This window comes from Tinamus guttatus, unplaced genomic scaffold (assembly GCF_059628265.1).
Source record: "Tinamus guttatus ecotype Peru unplaced genomic scaffold, ASM5962826v1 Tinamus_guttatus_pri_ptg000384l, whole genome shotgun sequence".
In the NCBI taxonomy this organism is placed as follows: domain Eukaryota; kingdom Metazoa; phylum Chordata; class Aves; order Tinamiformes; family Tinamidae; genus Tinamus; species Tinamus guttatus.
The window spans coordinates 1,546,362-1,573,412 of record NW_028288918.1 but is presented as its reverse complement, the minus strand read 5'-3'; the positions used below and the strand labels follow the sequence as shown (position 1 = coordinate 1,573,412).

At 46.9% G+C, this 27,051-nt stretch overlaps 1 protein-coding gene across 1 annotated transcript; it reads left to right on the top strand.

Annotated features, from left to right (window-relative positions):
- LOC104579779 (cystathionine beta-synthase) lies at positions 1-27,051 on the top strand. Its single transcript, XM_088530643.1, has 16 exons — positions 1-12; positions 1,855-2,009; positions 6,958-7,064; positions 10,100-10,234; positions 11,939-12,018; positions 13,297-13,428; positions 14,674-14,743; positions 16,027-16,118; positions 17,296-17,421; positions 18,409-18,493; positions 20,508-20,613; positions 21,153-21,224; positions 22,268-22,402; positions 23,452-23,560; positions 24,321-24,405; positions 26,876-27,051. Exons 1-16 carry the CDS (start codon positions 1-3, stop codon positions 27,049-27,051), a joined length of 1,677 nt encoding a protein of 558 aa, XP_088386769.1.

Below are 27,051 nucleotides of genomic sequence, written 5' to 3'. Positions count from 1 at the left end.
ATGGCAGAAATGGTAATTGAGGCTGCTTTTGGTCTCACGTGTTGAGTTGTAAACTAATTATGTAATCAAGAGCCAGCCATAACAACTGTGCTGGCTGCTTGCCTGGCTGCTATTAGTCAGCATTGCTTCGTAGGAATTATGGCCAACCCAGCTGTCAAGACAGGGCAGGGGAGTGGTTTTATGGCCTGGGATGAAGATGATGCTCCACGTGTCTGTTGGCCACTGCCATCTGTGCTGTATCTTTTGGCTCTACTGTCCTCCTTTCTGCTGCCCTCATTATCTTCCCTAAATGATAGAAAATAGCTAGAGTGAGTGTCTTGCAGCTCCTTCTTTTTTCCACATGGCCTGTTCCTCCCACTAGCAATCCTCTGGGTTTGGAAATGAGGTATCCCTTCTTCAGATCAATAGAAATCTGGTTTGGTTCTATCAAATTTCAAAATTAAAGCTCTCTTCTCATTATGCTTGTTGTAATTACACTACTATGGTGGTACATTTTGTAAGAAGAGAGTGTATACTCTCTTCTACAATAATAAAATATACTACAATATACTACAATATGTACTACAATAAGAAAATAACGCCAACTTTCATCATCAATCCAGTAAAACAAATCTCTGACCATGACCTTACTGAGCTGCAAGGTCCCTTTGTTCTGTGAACAAACCGGAAAAGACACTTCCAGTTACCAAAAACTTATTTCTTTTCTCCATGTGGCTGACTCTCCAATCACAAAAGGATGGATGATGAATTGCACTTGTCCAAATCCTTTTGCAGAACTTGATGGCAAACACAGCCAAGCCAAGAAACTGATTCCAAGTGCTGATCCCATAAAAAGAACCTACAAAAAACACCAATAAGAAATAAATGTTGCCAGTCACACCAAAGACCTATGTAACCCTTTATCCTGTTTCTGATATTGGTCAGCAACAGACGCTAAGAATAATTTATAAAACCAGACTCATCCTTTTCTCTCTATATGTACCATCAGTAATTTACTGACTTCCCACAATGAATGTACCATTAGAACAAGCATGTTTAAGAGTTACTAATGAACTTTACCTTTGTGAACTTGTCTAAAACTTTTCTGGTTCTGTTGGTACCTCCTTTGTTTCTATAGTTATTCCTGATAATTTAATTCTGCCTTATTTCTTATTTTTGAAAATAAGAAAAGTGTTTCCCAGTCAACTTCTTTAGATGTTCCAGGATTTACAGCCCACTGTCACTTTCAGTGATCATTTTCAGTCTGAAGTATCCTGCTTTATTTAAGCTGTTTTACTGTGGAACTTTTCTGTGTCCCTGAGCACCTTTGTTGCCCTTCCCTAATTTTTTGTTTCTATACTTCTATTTTTTCGCCTTTAACAAACACTAGTTGTTAATCAGCTAGCACAGATTGTTCACTAGTCCTTTGAGACCCAGCGCCACAGCACATATTTTCTCGAATTATTGTTGGATGGTCTAAGACTTAACTATGACTTCTCTACTGTTAGAGTAAAAATTATTCTCCTTGGCCAAACAGTTAAATGCAGAGTACTAAATATTCAAGTGGGGGGATGCCTAAATGTGTATTAGAGCAGAGGAAGAATTACCGGAGATGGCAATCAGGAGATGTTCTGTTATAGTGTTCAACACTATAACACTGTGTTTTTTATATATATGCTCCAGTATATCAACACTAGACATGCGACAAAAGAACAAGTGTCCCTCTTTATGCAGCTCTAGAACTGGGTTTTTGCAAATTGACCATCTTGTTTTCACACCTAAAGATGGAAATCATTTCTTTCCTGTGATAGTTGTTGCCCATGTGCCTCCATGCACACTTCTAGGTTACTGTGTGACTCCCTTTCCCCAACACAGGAGCTGACCAAAGCATCCCTTCTCATGAATGGCAGTTGTATGGAAAATCAGGAAAGGAAAGCTGACAGCACATGGATTCTTCCCGATTTGCCCAGTAAGTGCACATGGACAGCTGCCACACCTGCCAGCAAGTCTCCACACTCCTGTATACCCCTGTAAGTAATTCTTTTATGCTGATTATTTCAGAGCACAGAAAACTCAGCATCTTCCTGTGAAGATGGCACACTGTGTTGTTACACCAGGATGATCATGACCAAAAAGCAGTGGTTTTACACTAGGTCATGCTAATGATGTTTTTTCAAAATGCATTAGCTATCAAGTATCTACTCTACAGAAAGAACATTATCTACCCCTTTCATCTTGCAGAAGTATGGTTTAAGATTAAAAGGCTTGTGTTTTCCAGCACACACTTGAAAGCTTCTGCTAGTTTGGGGTGTCTCATTTTAGAAGGATCAAGATGGCCAGATTTCAGAGGTGGCATTCAGCCAGGGACTTAAATACTTCTGTAGAATGGACTTTGCAAGATCTGGTGCTACACAACAGAAACGAAGGCACTCCAGATTTCCAGGCACTGGCAGAGGTGTTGTAATTGTGCTCTTGACTATAATCTAACATAGGCATACAACTCGGAGCTGTTGTTCACCATCCTTTCGTACCACAGAGTGAGTAACAGTTATTCATTCACCAGCTGAAGGGCTACAGTTCAACCACCCTTGTTCATTCAAATAGTCTGAGGCAATATGTGAGAAAAGTACGAAGTATTAGCAGTATCTTTACCCATTGCTAGATATCTTCACAAAAACTGTTTACCAGGTGCTGGCCTTTTGTGTAGAGAGAAAACAGCTGTAACAAAGGTTGCCTACTTTGTGCAGGGGAGTGCAGTGCAAGTCTAAGACGGTGATTATTATGAGCCTATTCTTGTCCTTCCAGCAGCTGGTTTCCTCCCAGAGTGATGTAAGCCTGGTGAAGTGCCCAGACTAAATGAGAGGTTCTTTAATGTCCCTGCAAACCAAACCCAGACAAGCTATTAGAGATAAGCCTGTTCTATCAATGTCAAGGACATGTCTCTGTTGTGCCAAAGGTGTAAAATGGGAATTCGACTTCAGCATTTATGCAATTAGAGCCTCTGGGACGTGCAGCTTGTGGATTCTGTGTGGATGCCTGCCAGGTGGAAGCCAGCTGGGAGATCTTTGTACCACCTGCCACCTGAGCAGGTGGGAGAGCCCTGCACAACTAGAGCATGGCTCACCAGGAGAGGCAGAAACTGAAACAGTTTTCAGATGGAGTACTCAAAGAAGAAGTGGGTCCCACAGTTTCGAAGTTAATCTAGCAAACATGCATCCAGTTGGTCACCCGCTATAAACCGTGTAGCTAGAACTGGAATCATGAGTGCTGAATTCACTAGACTAGATCTGTATTTCACATTTGTATTTCAGATTTGCTCTCCTGATGCAAATTCTCGTGAGGCTTTGTGTGTCTCTCAAGTGGCATACAGAAGCTTGCAGTGTAGGAAAGGCAAGTGCTCCTTGATGTCTGATCATCTGTGAGTCCTTAGTAGTGCAGCCTCCTTTGGCCCTGAAAAGAACCCCAAGGAAAGCTGCAGTTGAATCTGTTCAAGTCAATGACATTAAGCAATTAGCTTTTTTTTTTTTTTTTTTTTTTTTTTTAAAGAAATAGCATGATTCTAGTATCCAAAGTCTATTTCCCAGCCTGGCCCATTCTTATCTAAACATGAGAGATTGTAGGACTCAACAACCTGCAAGAAGAATCAGCCAGGTGACTGCTTTATAGAGCTCACGTGCTCCACTATCCAAGGTTGACTGTCCTCACAGAATGCAGGTGTGCTGAGATAACTTCTTATGCAGGAACAGGCCTTCTGCAGCTCCTGACACTCTGCCAGCCTTTCTACTGGGATTACCAAACCAAGCATCTCCTCCCAAATCTGGGCAAAGTATACTAACCAGGCTACCCCTTGCAGGGGCTGAAGCTTGGAAACAAAATTCTTGGAAATGTAGTCCCCTGTGTTGCTGTGAAAGCCTAGTAAGTCAAGACAATCTTTTTAGTCAAACCTGTGCTCCTAGGTCCTGGACATTTAGGTTCTCAAACCTGCCCCCTTTGAGGAACACAGGAACAAGATAAAATGTGACAAAGTCACATTTGTGATTCACTCTGTAGAAGTGTATCTTTGTGTCCACTCACTTTCTAAATAGCAAGCATCTTCCTGAAACATAGCCGTTTATATAACGCTAAAGACATTGCACACAAGTCACATAGCACCATGAGGTATCACACTGTTGTTATTTTTTCTAGTTTGCAAGAAGCATGTGTGCAAAGGGATTTTTTGTTTGTTTTGTTTGTTTGGTTGTTCTGCTTTGTTTTGGTTTTGTTTTGTTTTCCCTGCACTGAAAAAACTATTGATGGCAGCTGAAGTTCCAAAACATGTGGGGCTTTCTGAGATTCCCATATGAAATATGAGTGAATTTGGAGGTAGAGGGTGAGGACATGGAGAAAGAACTTGTTTTAATTAAGCAATATTAATTGCTAGTTTTTCATTAGATAGAAAGGTGAACAGGTTCTGATGTTCTTTGAGCCTGTCCTGTGACATGCTTTAATGTCAGTAAGAATCACTTGACTTATCAGGACTGTCTTTTCTCTGGACTGCTTATGCAATATTAAGTCTTACAGAGTAAAAGCATAATTCTTGGAGAAAACAAACTCAACCTTGTCCCATGGTGATCTGGAACTGATACAAACTGTTGCAAGATGGGATTATCCCCACCACATCCCTCAGGAGCACCAAAGGCATTTTCTAGATATTGTTGTATCCATAATAGTCCTGACTTCAGGCACATACATAAATCTTGGATAACTGCAGCAAGGAAGCTAAGCATGCTAGTAGTATTTTTATAGTAAAATATGTTAGTGACTAGGAAATAATTTGACAGAACTATAGAAAATTTGATGCCTTGCCACAGAGACAGAGGAAGGTCTCTTATACTTTTGGGGGCAGTCGCTATGCTAGGTGACAACACAAAAGATGAGTCTAGTTTCTGATTCCCACCTTTGCTGTCCTGGCAAGGCTTTCCCTGGCATGTGAGAGCACTCGTTGTTATTTCACATACTGTCTGCATCGCCAGGCTCCATCACTGCAGACCCCTGAGCCCTATAACTGCTGCCTCCTGGGGTTCAGAGAGTTGGTAGCGTCTTGTTTATCACAGCTGCTGACAGGAGGTGAATAAATGGGCTTGCTTTCTTCATTTGAGCTGACTTCCTGCAATCTAAAAATATGTAATACTCAAGGCACTGTCTTGAAAACCAGGCTGTAGCTCAAATGCTAGCTAGCTGTTCCTGTCTGCCCCAAAGAGCTGGTGTCTCCTTGCACTTTGGGCCTGCTCTTGTTTGCACTGAAATCACAGACACTTTAGTGGCTTTGAAGCTCAGGCTTACCATACAGATGGGAAATGGATACAGCTGTGAGGAAAGCTCACTTGTTATTGACTCATATTTATCAGTATTCATTAGAGGTTGCTACCACACTAGTGTGTGGTAACACTTGAGAGAGAGGTAAAAGTATGTGTGTACAATACACCATCTTTGCTAGGCTTGACATGTAAGAAAATAATTGGTTTCTTTTGACAGTAATTACCTTAAGTCTGTATTTCAACTACACTAAAACAATATGCCCATATTTCTGCAAATAAAGAGGTATTTAGGTCACACTTGCAAACTCTGGGAGAAGGGGCATGTGTCTTTAAGTAAAGAGCATGCTGTTCCTCTGTCATGTGGACTTTCTGTAAGGAGACAGCCATCTGCCTGGCTGTGATAGCAGACAAGGATAACTTGGGTTCAAAGTTCAAAGGATGATAGTAAGCAAGAGGTGTTCAAAGGAGAGCTAAACAGTGAGGGAGTGTGGAGAAACGTGCAGGTTATCAACCAGAGGCAATACGTTTGTGGCCCCAATGCACACAGTCTTCACCAGTGTTTTCCCTCTGTCTTTTAAAAAGTTCAAGGACATAAGTTCCCTGTCTGCATGGCAAGATGCTTGTGGTTATATATTGGGGAAGCAAGCCTATATCATTCCAACTGCATTTTCTGTGACATGTTTCTTGGCTCCTGTTGGAAACTGACAGGGAATAGAGAAAGCAGGAGGCTGAATTTCTGTGATCCAAGAGTTCTGTTTAATTATTTGTGAAAAACTCCAAAGTCATGCAGAGAGGCCTGGAGAATTGAGGCTAAACCCTGAGCTACTTGTCAAGGTTACACTGTAATAAAAAGGGACTTGCCTCAGGTGAGCTGATTTTTATTGCCTCAGGTACCATTGCTCTGTGAACCTGGGCGTTAAAAGAGTCCACTAATACAAGCTTTTGTAGATCTGAGAAAGGAAGCATCCAGACTGATATTTCATTCTTTGATTAAGGGCATAAACTTGTAAAGATAGAGTGAAGCTCTAGTCATTGATTTAAAAAGTTGCCAGGTTCATACTCAGGAGCATCATTTCAAGAGCGCAGAACTCCATATTGGGTTATTCATGCTCTGAAATCCAGGAACTGACTGATGCTGAGAGGTGGTGTGCTCATCAGTCACAGACTGTTTCCTTTGAGCTCTGAAGTGCCTTGGAGCAATCCTTGCAAGTACAGGAGTAGGTCCTGGCTATGCAAGAAACAGTTGGCTGAGAGTCCTCAGAAAAAATGGAGAGCAGAGCTGGTGGTGGGTACGATGGGGAAAAGAGAAGAAGGCTTTATAAGGGGTGATCTTCTGGCTTTCTCAACTGTTACACAAAATCCTCATGCTTGTTAGCTCTTCTCTCTTCACTTAGTTATAACTCTGACCTACCAGTTCATTGAAGAAGACACTTTAGAAGTGTTCTGAAAATAAAATATCTTATTTTTATATCCAAAAGAATAAATAACTCATGGTAACAGTGATGAAAGACCACAACTAGTTTCTGTTGCCATTAATCATATATGGGCCTTGGAGCCAGGGTGTCTTTTGGTGGCCTACCAGAGGTGTTGAAACCTCAGTCATATTTTATCCTAGTTCATGTCAGGTTACCGGTGCTCTTATTTGATATATTTCTTTTTTTTTTCTTCTCTATCAACACAGAACAGAAGAAACAAAGATCTTGCCTAACATCCTGAAGAAAATCGGCTGCACCCCAATGGTCCGAGTCAACAAGATTGGGAAGTCCTATGGGCTGAAGTGTGAGCTCTGTGAGTATCCTTTTTTTTACCATTATTTTCTGGACAGTGAGGATAGGGTGAGGTAACTATCAGAAGGGACTTCCAGGTAGAGTCTGCAGAGAGCAAGAACTGAAAGGGGGACCAAATGTAACACATGTCACTTCCGATTAGTAAGTAACAGTCTAGTCGTTTATCGGATCAAACCAAATGGTTTCAAAATGTAATGCGCAGCAGGCTAATGGCAGTGAAGACTTCTCTCTTCCCACACAACGTCACAAGCTCTGGCTTCCTTTCCAAAACACTAGTCCATTTGTGCAGAGCAGCAAGCCCAGGCCCCGCTGACGCCCCGTGTGCACGCAGTCGAGGGCTATGCTGGCGTGTCAGCTGGGTGCATAGCACCAGCTCTGCACCAGCTGCAGACACACACTCTCATCTGGGGCTTCGGGTGTTTTAGGCACCACGGAGGTGCAAGTATATGACAGCTATCACAGGCATGTAGTAAATTCACAGCTTAACTTGTTCACATATCCTTGACATTAGCTATTATGTTGCTTTCTAGATATGACAAACTTCAGAAAACGAGTTCGGTCAGGTAGCTTCGTGTTGCTGATGTTGCCTCATTGCAAAAGCTCAGGGTGGAGCTGGGTTGATGTCGGGTGCTGGCAGGTAACACGCTGCGTTGTGTTACCAGCCCACCACGCTGCAGCGCTGCGGGCAGCAGACGGCGTGCGCAGGCTGGCCTGGCTGCATCTCTCCCGTTTCCTCCCACACGCAGCATCTCGAGGGCAGAGGAGGCGAAGGTGCCTGAAATGCCGTAGCCAGCATGCGGTGAAGGGCATGGCAGGGCCCCTTCCGCAGCCTGCCTGGGCAGAGGGAGCCGTGAGGGCTCCGTGCAGAAGCACCAGCACGGCTCCTGGCCTCCAGGCAGAGCTTGTGCCACGCTGGAGCGAGGTCGGGGAGCCCAACCAGGCTCCCGGGCATCATGCCGGTGCTGCGTGGCTCTGCGAGCGCTCACCGAGGCACAGGAGGGACTCTGATCCACCTTGGCATCACCTCTCTGCACCACCTCTGCCAGGTCCCCTGGAGCCTGGCCTGGACCTGCCCGTTCTCTGTGTCACTGCCCCCCGGGGCGCTGTCAGGGATTTCATTTTCTGCAACGGCTTCCTTTGGGTGTCTTCCCAAAAGCAGCCTGAAGTCACTGAGCGGGGATTCTGGGCAGCGGGGCTTTCAGCAGCATGTGCGCCAGGCCATCACGCTCAACGCGGCCCCTGCGCTGGCAGCGGGGCTGGTGCTTCCAGCAGGAGCCACGCGCACCCCCTGCCCCCGAGGAGATTCAGTACCGCTGCCTCCACGTGGGTGCCTTATCTTGTGCAAGGGTTGTTTCCAGCTTGGCCTGCAGAAATAAGGATGACGCAATTAGGCTATCTCTGTGTGTATGGGCTTTTCAGCCTTCCTTCCTATAACCTTTAACTCTATTAATGAATTTCAGCCAAATTGGTCAGGAAGACAAACATTAAAGTTGATGAATTTCAAGTGGCTGGGCTGGACGGAGTGACTTGATTAGTGCTCCTTCTCAGTAAAACAGCACAGCAGGATCTCACAGTCCTATTTGACAGTCAGGAATCCCCATGGTAACCAATCTCCATGGGACACAAATCCACATGAAACATGCTGTGCTCTTTGGCTAGAGCCCTTTTAGGTGCCCCGCGAGGCCCCTAACCCCGTAACCTCAGAGACTGCCACGTTTCACTGCCTGTCTCTTTCTGGAACAAGACTTTAGAGCACAGTGTCTGCAAAGGCAGGGGTGTGTGGGTGGAGGGCAGGTCTGCAGGTCCCAGTTCACCTGTGAAGAAAGCCTTTCATTTGGAGGATGTCTTGCCAAGACAAGTGCCTGCCAGGCAGGGAAGAATTTGGTCCAAGCAGCAGTGAGCAAGCTAGGGAGCAAGTCCAAGCCTTTGTTTTTCCTGGGATGGTGTCTCCCTCCCCTGGTGCAGAAAGGGAAGGAGAGCAGGACTTTACAAAGTTGCCCTAAGTTCCCTTCTATATAAACCATCAGCCAACACAAAGCCTGTTGTGCAGCAAAGACATGAATGCTGGCTGTAACTGCAACATTAAGGAAGCAGTTAAAGTTACCCACAATTACCTTGTAATTTCTGTGCCTTTAGGGATGTTTGTGTGCCTGAATTTTGGGCAGTTTGCCTTATAAAATGCAATGGTAATCACAAGATTTTTTTTCCTATTGCTTTGGCTGCTCATGTATTTGGTTGATTCAGTTCAGTCTGAAGGAGATGATTCTGCAAGGATGAAGTGAATCGCATACTGAAAGTACTCATTTCTCCCTGTTGTCTCTAAAATAGAGCCTGGTTTGCCCATTTCAGATATGAACATCAAAGAGTGAGAATAATCCTATCCAAAGCTTTAAGAGTGTTAAAGGACTGATTAGGAGTACACATCTGCCCTGCAATTTGAGTGTGCATTGGAAAGTCTCTCTTACTTGGGTTTTGGCAGTGGAGCTTAGGAAGTACAATTCTGGCTGTCAGTTGAAAGTGTACTTTCTATTTGTTTGTTTTTTATGGCACCCTATTCAGAAGTACAGAACATCCCTGTAGATAGCCAACTTTTAAGATACCTGTTAATATCCCAGAGCCTGCTGTGGCCCAGGAAAGGCCACAAAACCTTGCTGAGGACCCAGACATTGCCTTGCTTGAGGACAGCAGGGTGTTCCTACTCGTGTGCCACTCTCACGTCAGCTCTTCGGATGATTTTAAATCTATATTGGACTTACCGGGCCAGCCCACTGCCTTCGGGGTTCAGGTAGATGAAACCTGGGGGAGAGATGTAATATGGGCAACTATGCTGACAGATAATTACGTGACAAGCTGTGGTGCCCTATGAGCAAGGAACTGAGGTGCTTATCCGAGCAAAGAGTCCATCTTACGGGGGGAAGTCGGTTTCCCAAAATGATGCCGGTGAGGACCAGGGGGAGCAGGGGGCTGGGGGCTGAGGGGTGCTTGGCACTTGTGGCTGTAGCTTATCCCTGACAGAGCTTCACCTTTGAACTTCAGTGGCAAAATGTGAGTTCTTCAACGCTGGGGGCAGTGTGAAGGATCGCATCAGCCTGAGGATGGTGGAAGACGCAGAGCGAGCTGGGATTATAAAACCTGGAGACACACTGATTGAACCCACATCAGGAAACACAGGTGGGAAGCATACGTGTGACAAGTGTCTGGGCACCAGGCAGACTGAAGACAGGGCTGGTGTTTTGGAGGGGTCACACAGGAGGGGCAGTACAGAGATTTATGGAGTTCTTGCACTTCCTGATATGCTGTTAAGTGAAAATACTGGACTGACCAAACTTATCCTGGGCACTGCAGATTTCATTCCACTGACCCATTTGTGGAAACATCTGAAGAAACATCTTTGAAACACCACTGTCCTCTTGCCCAGTGCAAAGTGACAGATCTGTGAGCACTGGTTCTTGGGCAACAGGCAGCAACAAGGTTAGCTAGGGGCCCCAGGACTCTGGCTTTGTCCTCATCTCAACTCCCCTCCCTCCTGGCTGCCTCAGGTAGCCCAAGGTGCTGAGGTGACTCATTGCTGAGATTCCAGAAGGCTTTCTGAGGATCTCATCCTGTGTAGACGTGGTCCTGCCTAGACATGCCTTTGAGGTTACCTCTCGGTAACACAACCACAGGAGCTGGAGCAGCCCACGCGTTTTCTGGCTGAGAAGTTTTTGAATATTCAGAGTTCCCCAAAGAGGGCTTCCCCGATGCGATGGGAGGTTTTTGTTTCCTCTTTATTGCTGTCATCTTGCTTGGCTGGCTGGTGGCTACTAGAAGCGGGGGAGAATAGAGGGGTCTCCCCCCACCCAGTTTGCAGCCCACACAAGACACGGGGACACTCGCTGAATTTCCACAGCCCTTTCCTGCTCCCAACATCAGTGTCTCCCCAAAAGCCCTGTATGTGTGTGTACAAAGCAAGCTTTCCTGAAAAAGACACATTGGTGGATATCAATACACTTTGGAAGGAACTGAAGCCACGGCCCTTGCAGCGCTCTCCTCTGCTGCTGTGGTGACACCATTTCCCCCTACTAGTAAAGCAGAATGGGGCTCTTTTCAATAAGTTTTGCTCCTTACTGAACCATTTGTTCCAAGTCTCCCCGCATCAGCCTTCATTTAGCTCAGACATCTCCCAGTGTGGGTGCTGCTGTCCTCCCAGGGCTGGGCCAAAGGACTCCTCTCTTCGTGTGCATTCACGAGGCGGCTTGAGCTGCTGCCCGGACCTGCTCCAGCACCAGAGCCTGCGCAAGCAAAGCAGCACCAGAGTGCTTAAAACCACTCCTGGGCCACCCTCTTGCGGGGAATTGGAGTGCTCCAGCCTCCCTTTCCTTATCTGGCTGGGGAACAGCTGTCCCGATCCTTCATCCAGAGTGAAATCAGAGCACAGAGACCCTTTGCCTGCTCACCACAGAGCCAGATACGCAGCGTCATCCCTCCCTACGCAGAAGGGAGAGCGGTTGAGGGGGAGGGGAGGTTGAGGAGAAGGGGAAACACATCTCTCCTGCATTTTAAAAAACCCTGGTGTGGCAGGCAGAGGAAGAGGCCTGAGCTTTGGCGCGGGGAGGAAGGCATTCCCCAGCCTTGCCATTCAGACCGCTCCCTCCCTAGGGCCCAGCGCGGTGTTAGCAGCCCCCGCAGCAGAGCGTTCCCCCGCAGGCCCAGGCTTTCGGAGCACGGCCTGCTGGGCTCGGGAGGAAGCCCTCACTCCTGGCTTGTCAGCAAAACTTCGCAGGTTGCGTTCGCCGCTCAGAGAGAGGGCTCTAGGAAGTGTGAGGGAACATGAATGTCAGTCGGCCTTGCCAAATGCTGTTATCAAACAACTCCCTTTCCTCCCGCCCTCCCCAGGAATCGGGCTGGCCCTGGTAGCTGCAGTGAAAGGCTACCGCTGCATCACTGTCTTGCCGGAGAAAATGAGCATGGAAAAGGTCAGAGCTCCGTGTGGTGTTTCCCTGCAGTTTGGGAACATCTCCCTCTCTCTTTCTCTCTGTCTCTGTCTTTCAAGAACCAGTGTGCCCTCTCCTTTAAAGGGTAATGAACCCTTGCTGCAAGTACTCACATATCTTTGCAGCTATTCAGAACATTTCCTCTTGACAAAAAGAAAAAGAAAAAAAAAAAGCGCACTGTGATGATCCGACTGATTATCTGGTGTCCGTGACGCAGCTGGGGTCATGTGTTAGCCAAATACGGTGCCCTTCTGCAGAGAAATGGAGCAATCTGCTGCCTGCGAGAGCGAGGGCTGGCGGGAGTGAGGGAGAGGCATGCAGGGCGCCTGGGCCCTGCTGCCAGTGCTGCTAACTGCCTCTGTGACATTTGGCCAGTCACTTGATCTCCCCGTATTTCTAGGGTTTTCTTTAACCTGGAGACATTTGGAGTTTTCTAAGCTGTTTTCTGAGATGGTGGAAATCATAGAAACAAGAGCTGCAAGTGGTGACTAGGTAGAATTTCTGTCCTGGAGAAGGCAGAAATCTCCCACAGCCTTGGGGAGCCCAAAGTCTCACAAACCGGTCAGCTGGATTCATGCCAGTGAAGCCAAACTTAGACCCTGACTTGATGCAAAACTGAGCCCTTCTCCAAAGCGCCACCCCCATCTCGATCTAAATCTCACTTAAGCTGAGTCTGGATCAGATGCCACCTCCTCCCCCAGCTGCCATAGGTCTCACTTGCATGAGCTGACACTCACCCATCCTTCTATTAGACACCTCCACTCCCTAGACAACCACATCTCTCTGTGGATTAATGCCCTAGGATACATCTGTAGTTACTCCTTCCCCATGCTTGGGCAAGGGAAAGAAGCAACCTGAGGGGAAAACTGGTTTAAATCTCCCTGTGCTCAGGACCTCAATCCAGAGCACATCTGAAGTCCACCCCCAGGTGCTGTTCCCTGCACTCGGCTCCCTGTGTGCCCTTCCCCAGGAGCAGCCCGGTGTGAGGGGCCGCTGCCGTGTTCCCAGCCTGCCCCCGGAGCAGACCTGGGCACAGGGCTGGGCTTCAATCCATGTGCCAGCTCCCGGCGGGAGGCCCCGGGCTGCCGGGAGGATATCAAAGACAGTGTAGCTGAGAGCCAGACATTGTAACTCCGAATGTTAAATGTCTCCTGCATGCAAAGCTGCTCCGGCATCTGACACCCCTGTGAGCGCCCGGGCTCAGGTTACTGACGCTGCGTGGGATCAGCTGCGTTACATCTACTTTCTTCCCTCTGAAAGGTCGATATTCTGAAGGCGCTGGGTGTTGAAATAGTGAGGACCCCATGCACCCGCTTTGATGCCCCCGAGTCTAACATTCGTGTTGCCTGGAAGTTGAAAAATGAAATCCCAAACTCTCACATCCTGGACCAGGTAAATGCAGTTCCTGCAGGGGCTCTCTGGTTTATCCAGTACACTCCAAGCCTGCCTGTGTTCGGGGCCTTGCCCAAACCAGCAGCTAAGGCAAATTTAATCCATGTGAAATCACCGTTTTATGGCACATGCAATTTAACTGCTCCTCCCTAAGGCACATGGTGGCTCATGCACTCACTCTGCCAGAACTTGGGGGTGGGGAGGTTGGGTTTTCTTGCATTTTAAAAAGACTCCCTAGGTTGCTTCAGATATTAATATCAACCTGAGAACCACTTTTTATGCCTGACTAGCAGCCCCAGTTCTGCCTGAAAAAAAAGTCTTATGCTGTAAAAGGCAAACACGGATAAATCCTCCCAGCAGTTCCCACAGTGCTGGATTCTGCACAGGAGGGCACCTCTCCCTGATCTGACCCTGCCACAGACAGGAATCACAGTAGTGAGCAGGGAACCCCAGTAGTACAGAAAATTTAGGTAAGGAGTAGCTTTCCTTCCTACTAACAAAAAGGAAGCACAGCATGTGAATGTACTTTCCAGAGGCACCTCGGTCTGTAGGTTTGAAGATGGGAGTGTACACATTTCTGTGCTGTATCCGTGCACCACTGCAAGGACTCCCTCTCTAAATGTGGGATCACTACTTTGGCTGACATTTCCAAGACACTAACTTGAAACCATTAACAGTCAACCACAAAAGCCCCTCAATCACATGTCAGATTTTAAAATTACATATATGATACTTTTTTAAAGTGTTAAAATCTAATACATGTGAAATTGATTTTTAAAACTTTTTAGAAATATCACGACTGCAATATTTCAGATTTTTCTAGGCAGTGGTGAAGTCTAAAAATGTTTCATTCTAAGCAATAGCTGAAATGCTGGGGAGCTTGCTTGCCTCTGGCAGCTAGAGCTTTAATAAAATCACCAGCTCTCTCCAAACACAGCAATGCTGAATATGAGACAGCCTGCAAGCCATACTCACCAAGTGCCAGAGAGGGAATATTCCTGGGCATATTTACTCTTCTAGTGTAGACCTATCCTGTGTCCTTAGAAACCTGGCCTAAAGTCACAACCAGGGGGGATATCTTGACCTGGTCTGGTTGGATGACAGTGCAGCCATCCCCAGGAAAAGGACGAGGGGAAGTTGTATGCTCTGGGCAAACCTTGTCAGGAGCTATTGCTAGCTTGCTCTCTATCTATCTGACCTGTGCTTTACACACTGACTTATGCTGTTCTCTGTTGAAATAAACAGTACCGAAACCCAAGCAACCCCCTGGCTCATTACGACACCACAGCTGAAGAGATCCTGGATCAGTGTGAAGGTACCATTTACGCTGTTGTTTCTGTGTACTGAGGATGCTGTAATTCTCTTTGAGAGGATTATTTTACACTGTTTATTGATCTGAATGTCTAGAAACGCCCTAAAGGGCCTCTGTAAGTGAAGGCACCCTTGATAATACTGACACACAGATTGTAGCAGCTTCACATAATCCGCTCCAGATCCACCTAAGCCTGCAGGACTTCCCTATTAAGGCCTCCAATTTCAAAAGCCTGAGGGAGGAGACCAGAGAGTTAGCAAAATTAGGTTGTTTGTACTGAAGGAGAAAGAGCCCATCTCTTGGCTGTTACAACATCTCTGAGATCTGTCAGATGAGAGCACAAGATGTCTCAGGAGGCCTCGCCGAGGAATATAACTCCATCGGGGCAGTGGCAGGCTTCACCGGATCCAGAACAGTCATTAGCCAATTAAAATGGATTGAAACTTAGCAGATTAATGATACGTGATATGAGGCGGAAGGGTGGGGGAGGGAAGACAGAGGGGTGGATAATGACTATCTCAGTCCATGTCTGAGCAGATAGAAGTAAAATTTATTGCCAGTGCTGGGAGAACTGCAAAGCATAAACAGGGCTCAAGGGTTTTAGCTGGAGAGCAGTTGTGATAACAATACAACAGTTGGGTAGCAACAGGAACAAGAGAGTTCCAGACTTGCCCCTACCACAGCGTGCAGATCTGCTCCTATCATCAGCCAGTAGTGAATTACAAGTCTCATTTTCTCACTGCGGTTACAACACGAGGCTTTGAAGACCTTACAGATTCTGCTTCTACTATTCTTATAGCAGCAGAGCATCACTGATGTCAGCAGGGCAACTCCTGGCTGACACCGGGGTCAGGGCAGAGCTGAGGGAGGCACCTCTCCTCGTAGGGTGCTGACACTAGCTGAGAAGCTGTGCCTGTTGCTCGTGTGTGTTGCTCTTCCCGTGCATGCACTGCTCCGAGGTGGTGCGGTTTGGAAGGGCTGCAAGTGCCTTGACCCTTCCTCCCCCGAAAGCCCTAAGTGCCAAACTTGCAGAAGTCACAGAAATGGAGAGGTTGCCTTCGGCCCCCTGTGCTGAGGCAGGGTTCGCTGTGTCCAGATGCTGCAAGCTCACCATGGCTCTCTGCAGGACTGTGCCTTTGCTGCTGGCATGAATTCTGCTTGTCCTTCCCTCACACAGGGTTTGCATCTGTGCAGGACCCTAGTGAAAGGGAGGCTGTTGGCTGCAGCAGGACCGCGCTGGAGCTCATGCTCAATCTCTTGGGGCCTCTTTCTTCTCTGACCTGCAGGCAAGGTCCACATGGTGGTGATCGGATCGGGCACAGGAGGCACTGTCACTGGTGTTGCCAGGAAGCTGAAGGAGAAGTGCCCAGAGTGCAAAGTAAGCTGGGAGACTGGGCTGTCCGAGGGGACCTGCGGCTTCCCGGGATTTTGCTGACTGTGTCCTTGATCAGAACCGACCCCGCAGCTCATGCGTGGCAGGGCTCAGCTAGCAGGTGTTGTCTCTACCAATTTGTTTGTTCTCAGTGAGCTTGGCTTTTCTTGGAAACAACTTGGTGTTATGCTCAGCTTGAGCCAGATCACTGAAGTGCCTTAGAGGTAAAAGGCTCCATAGTGCTGTTACTAATCTCTGCCCTTCCCTGTGCCCTGCACTTTCCAGAACGCACTCAGATTTCCCTTGCAGAGTGGTTTACCCAGCTGACAGCATTGTTGCTCCTGCTCCTGGCTGCCAAAAGTTACTGCTCTGGCAGCTTCGTGTGGGGAGCAGACTGTGCAAGTACCTCTTGTCTGCCTCTGTGGAAAACCTCAGTGCGGCTGGGTTGTCACCAGTCATAGATGATCGTTCTGCAGAGCTTGTGCTTTGAGACAGGCTGGAGGTTTGAAGGTCGCTGTCCCCCAGCACTGCCAGCTTGTTAGTGACTCTGGTCCCCACAGGCAGTGTCTAATGTGGATACAACCACGGGGGGATGTGGGCATGAGCTCAGCTAGCTGACTGCGTGAAGCTGAGTATGGAGCAGTGCCACCACCCCTTTTAAATCCATCTGCTTATACAGGCAACCTCAATGCAGGTATAAAGCTATGAGCAATCAGAAGAGGTGCCACTGTCAGCCAGCACAGGTAGATCTAGGAAGGGTGTCAGTCAGTCAGAGTTTACCACAGTGAAAGTGGAATTGAGAGTGAGCTAATCGGGTGACTTTGCACTGAAGAAGATCAAGGATCAATCACACCCTCTCTTCAAAGGGTTCAGCTTTCCAAGTAGCTGACGCTGCCAAAGGGGTGATGGCAAATAGGCTGATAGCATTTTAAGCTGTCACAGTCTCTTCTGCAGCAGCTGGACAACCACGTAGAATCTATTTCTAAAGCCAGTGAGAAACGGTTATTTCTTTATCCTGGCAGCTTCCATGCTGCCAGTGGATAAAAATATTAATGAATATCACGGGAAGAAAAATGTTTTTGACAAATATTGCTGATAAGAGCATTGGTAATTTTTCCTTTGAGGTGTGTGTTTGATTATATTTGAACTCTCTCTGTGATTAACAAGACTTCTTCCCTCCAAGATCATCGGCGTCGATCCTGATGGCTCCATTGTCGCTCTGCCCAGTGAGCTGAACACGACAAACACCACAACCATAGAGGTGGAGGGCATCGGGCATGACTTTATCCCTACTGTCCTTGACAGATCAGTAAGTGCTGCGTGATGAGAAGAGGCATGTGTCTTATCTTTAGCTTTACACGCAATCTACTCCCAAATTCAGAAATATCCAGATTTGGTACTTGACTTGGGACCTCGCCATCTCTGAGTAAATCTGGTCATAACTGACCTACAATGAGAAGTCAAATAAAGGGGCAGACAAAGAATGTGCCAGAATGTCAGACTTCTCAGCTCACTCTTGTTCTTCCAAAATTCGGAGTATCCCTCCATCACTGTAAGTCTGCAGAAGCAGTCTGTGTTAAGGTTGCCATTCCTTACACTGGTGTTTCCTGAGTCTTCACTGTCCTTCACTGTATGCACCAAGCAGAAACTTTGCACCTGAACTGAAAGACAAGATTTCTGAGCTGAAAGACAAGATGAAAACACTGTAGGACAACAGACCATAAACCAAGTTCTTGTCAAGTTTCCTATATCTACTACCACCATCCATGGTGCTTTAAAGCCATAACTCAAGCTATATATTCTCCCTAAGCCTTCCCCTTAGAATACACTCCACGCAGCCTCAGATCCCAGATTCTTTATATATTCAGGAGTTGTGTTAATTACTTCTCTGCTTTTGGCACATGACTTTACAGCTTTGATCTGTGTTTGTCCCCAGACTCTTTTCATTGCTAGATCTGGTTATAGCTTTTGCCTGGTAAAATCTTGACCACTAACCTAAACTAGCCCAAGCCAGCAGGAACACCATTTCCTCTTTCACATCCCAAATGTGGACCTGTCAGATATCCCAAACTCTCTGAGGAAAGGGTGCTGGCTGGACTGGCTGGAGCGAGTGCTTGCAACCAATACCTTCCAGATTAAGGATGCTTTGAAAAATGTGTTTGTTTTCAAGCAGTATGGAAAGCAGTTTAAAGCTGCCGGATACTGGAGGCATCAGCACCTCAGCATGCATCAGAGGGTAGGCACAGCCTGAAATAACACTGCCAGGAACCGACTGTTCTCTTTGCTTTCTCTTCAGGTGGTTGATCAGTGGTATAAATGCAATGACAAAGACTCGTTCCTTATGTCTCGCAGGCTGATCAGAGAGGAGGGATTATTGTGTGGTAAGCATCAATGACAAGAACTGCTTCTCTTAAGCTTTTTGCATCTCACCCTTTAATTGTTTTGGGAGAAGAACAGCTTAAGGGCAGATGCTCATTTGCATTTGGTGTCTGCTAGGTTAACAGGGCCGAATCCAAAGCTAGTGTGGAGGTCGCTGTAGATTTCAGGGATGCTGCAGTGAGTCAGTGGTTTGGGATCTGACTCATGGTAGTAATAATAATAGAAGCAATAACTCTCCTCTTACTTTAGTATTTTTGCACATGGAACTGGATCTTCTGGGCCTAACTCTGTTTTGGTGTAGCATTACAGGGACTGAGGAATAGGATTAATAGGATTCAGGGCAGGACAGGTGGACTAAAACTGTTGCTCCATTAACAACTCTGTGAGGTTGTATTTTCTGTCTTTGAACTGTTGCCACACCAGAGGTGCCAGGATTGAAGCAGGGAAGATAAATTGAAAGTAAAGTAAGTGTAAGATGTTCTTACTGAGTATTTCTCTGCATGCCAAAGAGCTATCCATGACCCCAGTGGCTCTGCAAAGTGAGCAGGTGCTTTCAGACATCCCCTGCCTGCACTGCCCTGCGGTCCTCTACACAGCAGCAGCATTTTCAGCCTTTCTTCCCTCTGAGCAGGTAGCAATAGGTTTATGCCCAGCACCAGACAACACATAGAGTTGTAGCTGTGACTGATGACCAGCTCCCATACAGAAAGTTTTTCGGAAAAAAAAATCAGGGTGTTTGTAATGAACTGCTTAAACGCTGCTTGAAATATCTAAATTAAAGTGCCAGCCTGGCTAAATAGCTAAATACCAATACCCAGTTGTTTTCCTACATATGTGAAAGGTGAAGGGCACTTTGTTGGCTGCACTTCCACCCTTCTTATCTGTTACACAGTGATCTGACACTTTAAAACAACAGTCCACAGTTGATCAGACTATCAGAGATTTTAGTCATAATTAGCTATGCTTTTTACGCTCCTTTTCTGCAGTTGCTAGAACATACTTGACCCAGTGAAATGTGTTTTACTTTCCAAAGATTTAATCTTTCTCCACCACTTTTTTTCTTTATATATATATATATATATATATATATTAGTTATGATCCAGAACAAGCACTATTTTGAAACAGAAGGTCTAGATGAGATGTGGTTCAAGACAAAAACGTTTATCTAAATGGTCCAATGTTTTACATACTCATAAAGTCACTGTGTTTCAATGGAAACTACTTACTGAACTAACTATAATTTGTGAATAGCTTCATGTTCCCAGAACTGCATTTTTCAGGCACTTTCATCATTTGTTTGAAAAATGTGACCCAGTACTACTTAACCTGCAGTAAAATACGTGCTGCCTTGAATGCAGTCTGTCACTGGCACACAGGTAGTGGAATGTGTTTGACTTTCAGTGCTTGAACTATCAGTGGAAGAATTGCCTCTGTAAAGCCAGGACCTGCTGTCACTACGTGCAGCAAACCACACGCAGACACACAGACCTGGAGACACTTTCCGCTTTCCCATTGCATTGGTCTGGTATTCCAAGCATGAATGTAATTTTGGTATATTTTTTCAACCCGTATGGTTTATTTAAAGTGCATCTGTCAGCCTGGGAGCTCTAGATTTGACCTCCTTACTCAAAGAAAGGGTGCAGCAGCATGGGCAGCAGTGGCGTGAATGTGCCCGTGACTACTCATTTAAGTAAGTTCTTGGCCTGCTCGCAATGCCTCCCGAAGAGTGCCAGTCATGAGATGACTTTTCTTGCTGCCTCATGAGCTTGGTGTCAAGAGCCATATGGAGGTGCCGCTCCAGTCCCTACGCGGGCTCTTTCGGAGAGCCGGACAGGATTGCTGATGTGCTTTGCCTCCTGGTCCCAGCATCTTGGACTATCCCAGTCTACAACAGCGTCACTTCTCCTGCAGCTTGGCCCCAGGGCTTCCCCCAACAGGCGTGGGGTCCCACGCGGGGCTGTGACCAGGCACCCTGGGCACTTCTCATGCCTGTCTGTCTCCTCGCTCCCGGCCAGGTGGCAGCTCAGGCAGCGCCATGTCGGTGGCCGTGAGGGCTGCCAGGGACCTCAAGGAAGGGCAGCGCTGCGTTGTCATCCTGCCCGACTCCGTCAGGAACTACATGTGAGTTTCGGCACGCGCCTGCTCAAACCGCCGCACACTGTCGGGCAACCAGCAGCAAAAGTCTGATAGCACGACCCACACTGAGCCCTGCCTGGGAGCCATCCCAGCACAGAACTAAAATAAATAAATAAAAATAAAAATAAAAATAAAAATAAAAATAAAAATAAAAATAAAAATAAAAATAAAAATAAAAATAAAAATAAAAATACAGAGGGAATAGTATACTGCAGTGGTAAGAGCCAGAGGCTGGGTGTTGGGACACTTGGGCTTTATTTCTTCTTGTCACTGACTTACTGCACAGAGTAGGAGTCAGTCAAGCTACAGTTTTTTGAAACTGCGTGCCTAATGTTAGGCACGTAAATAGCTGGCATGTTTCTAAGAGTTACTGAGCACCCGCAGCTCCTGTTGACCTTAAAAGGGGCTAGGAGCAGCCAGCTGCAAAAATCATGGGAGCCCGGAGGCAGTGCTGAGGTCTAGTGCATGAGACAAGGCAAGCTTCTTACTGAGCGCTTACAAATGTCTTTGCTGGTGATTTCTAGGTCCAAATTTGTGAATGATAAGTGGATGATTAAAAATGGATTCCTGAATGATGTCCAGGAACACAAGCCTTGGTAAGACAACTTTTGCCAATACAAACTCTACTAAGGGAATCAGTTTTCTGAATCTGGAAATGATTATCTTCAAGAGAAAGCATTATCTTCTAGTATTTCAAGATTAGCCTGCAAGACTATAATGTTAGCTCTTCTTTTTTTATGTGGTTAGATACTCGTGTTCACTGATCAAAAACCGTAAAGGAGTAATTTCTGTCCTGAAGATGTTCATGTGCTCCCATGTGGCTGTCATTTTCCAGTCTGTTTAAGCTCTGCTGAGCAGAACGGTTGAGGAGGAGGATATCGAGCGCCACTCAAAATCTGTTCAGCTCCTTCTTGCCCTCCTCAGGTGAAGAGTCCCTTGAAGGCAGGGAATGCAGCAAATGTTTGTCTGCTGATGCCATTTTTACATGTGCCAGGATAATTGTTTATTATTGTTTAGAAATCGGTTATTGCTTAGAAAACACCTAGTCTCACTTTCAAGACAAGAGGTGCTGCTGATGTCACTTGCTCCTATGGGTTACTGTGACCAAAGATTATTGCAAAGTATTTCCTAAAAAAAAAGACCTCTTGTGTCTGGTTAGAATTGCTCTTGGCCCTTCCACTCTCTAGACATGGCCCTACCTTGTCTGCAAGGGTGGAGGGCTGGGATGAGTTGGAACTCAGCTCTTGCTCAGTGAGCAAGAGGAGCTTGTCCCTAAGAGGCCATGTCAGCATCTCTGCGAGGCTCTCCTGGAGGAGCTGCACATTTAGGATCAAGGACACAAACTGAAGAAATACAACTGGTGGGCTTCTGCTCGTGATCTGAAAGCTAAGCACTCTGTAGCTTCTGTGATTAGGCACAGCTCCGAACCTTGCTGACTTATGGCCTTGGGAATTGTATGGGCACCAGTCCTAGGGAAAGCTCTGCTTAAACAAGACCTGACCATAGTGGATTTATTGCATGACTGTTTTGGGGACTGTTTGGGTGTAGCTGGTCTCTCCTTCACTAACCTTGCCTCTCTGAACAAGGCCCTTCCTTACTAGTGAGTAACAGCTTGGTGCTGCCATTTGTCTTTCAACAGGTGGTGGAACATCAAGGTGCAGAAACTGAATCTCTCAGCCCCTCTGATTCTTCTCCCAGAAGTCAGCTGTCAGAAGGCAATTGAAATCCTGCAGGAGAAGGGATATGACCAGGCTCCTGTTGTTGCTGAATCAGGGTATCTGTTTTTACTTGTTACATAGATGGTCATTTAAAGGAGGAAAAGCAGACAAATTCTGCTAATTTGGTTAAATTCTCTTAACTTCTATTTTTGAAATATCTCCTGCCTCCTTGTGATACAAAGCAAAGGATAAGCACATGGACCTAAATCCTGAATGCTGCAGAAGTGGCATGGGCTCAGTATTCCATGGAGTTGCCAATCTAGACAGTTAAGAGCCTTTATTTTTTTGCTGACAGTGATAACAAGCATGGGCTATCAAGAAAACTCTCTGTAAATGAGCTAGACAAAGTCAAAGGCACATCCAATGCCTAGTGACCTTGGTGGAGTTGGATCAATACACAGGCCAGTGGGGTGCAGAGGAGAGGCAAGAGCTGGATGGGAAACACACAGAGACAAGGAACTGAGAGTCCGTGAATCCTCCTTCTCCCAGCTGCTCAGTCCTGGATGCAAGAGCTGACTTGAGCTATGGCTAAACGAGCAGCTTGGTGAAGGATAAGTATCTTCTTGCCCCCTGTTTGATGACAGTGGGACAAGTGGAGCTGCAAGAGTCTCCTGTGTGGGGATGGGGAGCCCTTCACTGTCTCAGTCCCTGTGCATGTTCTCTGAGCAGCAGATCTCAGAGCCCAGTCTGTAGCCATCCCTCCCCAGGCTCTGGTGCTGATCTGAAACATTCCCAGGCTGATATCCCAGCTATGCTCATGCATTGCCCTGGGTTTGAGCTGTTTCCAGTCAGAGCGTGTGCAAACCAAAGCTGCATGCACTGAGCTGACATCTGATGGAAGGAAAGGTGGAAATCAGGAGGAAAGAGAGCAGAGGAGATGAGGAGGAGAGCAGTGATTCATCAGTGAGAAGCCCTTCTAGGAAGTCACCAAGAGAGGGCACATGCCCACTGAAGGTGCTGCTCTGATGCATAAAAGGCTGGTGGCTCATGCTGAAAGCAGCAGCCATTCAGCCATGACTCAGAGGGAAGCAGTTCAGTCCCTATGTGACACATATGCTGTACCTCAGGCTTGGCCTTTTGAAAAAAACTTCTTGTTCCCTTGCAGACTTATTTTGGGAATGGTGACACTCAGCAACATCCTCTCCTCCGTGCTGGCTGGTAACGCGCAGTTCTCAGACCCTGTCACCAAGGTCATCTACGACCAGTTCTCAAAGGTACCACTGATGTTGTTGTGGCTGTTACTGACTGGTGTCTAGGGAGGGGAAGGGAATATGCACCCCACCCTGATGTGTGACAGGAGCTGGGAGAGCAGGTTAATGAAAAGAAGAAGGGTAGGGACAGCAAGAAGTGGAGGGCAAGCATCATAGAGGTGAGAATAAAAATAGGCCCCTGCAAAAGTGATCCCAAACGTTTGTGGAGTGACACAGGAGGACACTGTAACATGAGACACAGGAGCTTTTTATGGCAGGAGCAGGGTCTCTCACCTTTCTGGACCTTATCTGGGGACCTTGGCCAAACAGGGGATCAGTACCGTGAGAGCCATGCCCAGCCATCCACAGGGCTCAGCAGAGCTGGTGCAATAGGCAGAGGCTCTGAGGGATGCAGAGTAGGTCCTGGCTCCCATCCATGTGCCAGGGAGGGAAACCTGAGTTACAGAGGCAATCAGAGGCCCAAAGTGAGGTAAAAGGATAGTGTTTCAAAAGAGCTGCAGGACTTACACCAATGCAGACCCACAGATGGCCTTGGGGCTTGTGGGGTGACAGTGTTGTATTTTGGTAATGGCAAAGCCAAGTTCCTTGCAGCCCCTTACCCTATCTCACAAAAACAGCGCAGGCAAATGAAGCATGCCTGAACCTGGTTTCCCGAGTCCAGCCATGCCCTAACAGGGCTACACTTAGGTGGAGGTGTTGAGATCCTCACTGGCATGCTTTAAATGTAAAGTGAAATTCAAGTGTCTCTTTTTATCCTGTTTAGATCAGCCTGGATGACAGCCTTGGGAAGCTTTCCTGTATCCTGGAGAATGACCACTTCGCTATTGTTGTACATGAGCAGATGCAATGTAGGTATCTGTAAAGAGGGTAAGGGTTCTAGGGACATTACACAGATGTTCAGTGTAGCAGAGGAGACTTCTCAGATTGAGGCTGATAGCTATCAGCACAGCCTCTGTGCGTTGCAGGAAAAGTTTCTGCTCAGTGGCTCTCCAAAGCTCTGAAACTGCAAACTATTCCTCCATTGCCTTCCCTGAAACTGCAGGGATGAGGGGAGAGGGGGGAGTCTTAACCACAGGAGTGCAGGACCAGCACACAACTTTTAGTGTATGCATTGCCAGAGCACTTCCCAGCTCCTGGCCATGGCAACTGTGTTGTCCCCAGTGCAGGGATGACATCGAAGCACACACCACCTCAATCTCACCCCCACATGGAAACCTGGTTTTGGGGATGGGAAGGTGTCCATTATAGGACTTTACTTAGTCTCCTTATCTGAGAACCCATGTGGACAGTAGGCAGCAGCTTGGAGCACAGCACGCTGCCTTTGCTATACAGCTGTAGCCTCAGGCATCCAATACCCATTTAGTCTGTTAATCTTGATTTCAAATTGCCTTGCTGATTGTGGGCAGCAGAGGAAATAAGTGGGAAGTTAGGGATCTCCGTAGAATTAGTAGCCCAAGGGCGGGATCCAGAAGAGCATTTGGGCACATTAGGTAGAGCTTAGGTGGAATTTAGGCATGTACGTGCCTAGCAGAACAAACTACAAAGCTTGCACCACTCTGCTTAACAACCTGGAGCCGTGCATGCCCAGGGGCTCTGCCGTCATCTCCAAACACCCTCCTTCCCACTCGCTACCTCTGGGGATGCAGCCATGAGATGTCCATTTGCCTCTGTCCCCCGAGGGGCCTGGGCAGATCACTGTGCTGAGGGGCCTGACACGGCGGGTGTTGTCGGACACATACCAGGATATGTGGGGCAAGCTGAAGTTACACGCACCACCCTGGGAGTTGAGGTGCGCAAGACAAGAGCCAGAGGCACTGCACACATCTGTGCAAGCTGCTGGACACGTCTGTGTACTCGGGCTGGAGCGGGCGCAGGGATAGCCTGCCCGTCCAGGAGCACCGCTTCACCAGTCCAGCAAAGCAGCTGCACCAGTCAGTTTGCTCTGCCTTCAAACCCCCGACGAGTCCCTCACCCTGCCCCGGAGAAGCAAACAACGGGACTGGTAGGGCCACGTGCAGGAGGAGCACGTCAGCATGAAGGCTGCTGGCACACCTTGCAGTGTGTCAGCATGAAGGCAGCAGGGATCACGCCTGACCAAAACAGGTATGGCTGCAGCTACCTGTTCTGTAAGTCTGGCCTAACACATCTCTCCAGGATAATTGCGCTGTAAAACCTCCAGAGGTACAAACTGGGCCTTATCTCTAGGGAGGTGCTTTGCCTAAAACATCAGCCACACAACAAAGCAATCATAAAACCCGTGTTTAGAGTGACGTAAGAGCTGAAGGGTGAAATTACGCGGATTTTATGGGATGACGCGCGGGAGCTGCAAAGCATTCCTGTGGAGCGCCAAATCAGTATTGCCCTTCGGTGGCTGCCAGCGAAGGACTCGCACTCCGAGTACCAGAGCTGCCTGCTGAGCTCAGGGCCTCCAAACCCAGCGTTCACAAACATCCCAGCCCCCGCATTTTGTCATGGTGACCTGCTCTGCCTTAAAAAGCAGGCTGGCAATCCTGCCATGTTCCTGCAAAAAGCTGCGACAAGACTAATTCAGAACATCCCTTGATGCATATATCCAATTCTTTCACAAAAAAAAAAAAAAAAAAAAAAGGCAAGATTGCAGACAGAATTTTCTTTTTCAGATATCTTGCCATAAAATAATAAAAAAAACCATTTTTGTATAAATTAAATAGTATCCACCAACAAAATATCATCCACCCAGTGCCTCCTGCTCTGCTTTATAAACAACTTTTTTTTTCTTTTCTACAGCTGCTGTTTTAAGGCAGCTACACTTGGCCTTTTATTTATTACTTTCTTCCCACACCTTCCCAGCTTGCTCTTTATATCCTGCTTGGACTCTAGTGGCTAATTTTATTTTAATTTAAGAAGGCATTAATCAAATTGTTAGAGCAATTCTTGCAGTGTTATTTATTTTATTAGGGGTAATGCAGGACATTATGAGAACAGAGTAGCAAGTGTCTCACTGCTGCTCTTACAAAGTCTGATTATTTTGTCCTGAAAAGTTTTGCGGTGATACAAGCAGAGCTGGAACAGAAGTTGGGTAAAAGCAACTGGGAAATTAAGATTCCTGCTCTGGCACTGTTTGCAGCTAAATACATCCCTGATGTGTTTCCAGGAACCTGACTCATGGTGCATCGGTCATTTTGGTTGAGATATAGCAGAGACAGCTTTTCTCCCAGTTCAATTTTTCTCTTAGGAAATGAATAGCAGCCTCTGGATGCCTGTGGGTTGTTTCCACCACCATCCTTTTTATTTATTTATTGATTGATTTCACTAAAGCAGAATTTTCTGTGCTTACAGTCAATGGAAATGGTAGTTCCTTCATGAAGCAGATGGTGTTTGGTGTGGTCACAGCGATGGACCTCCTCACCTTTGTCAGCAGAAGTGAAAAGAAGCAGAAATGCAGCTCGGCTGCACAGAGCTCCCCGTCGCCAGCAGGCTCAGTCGCTCCTCCTGAACCTGAAGGAAGTAACTGA

Bases quoted from the DNA above. Each gene is read 5' to 3' on its own strand.
- LOC104579779 (XM_088530643.1), top strand. The intron at 18,494-20,507 runs GTAAGCATCAAT...GCTCCCGGCCAG, and splicing joins AGAGGAGGGATTATTGTGTG to GTGGCAGCTCAGGCAGCGCC. The intron at 23,561-24,320 runs GTACCACTGATG...TATCCTGTTTAG, and splicing joins TCTACGACCAGTTCTCAAAG to ATCAGCCTGGATGACAGCCT.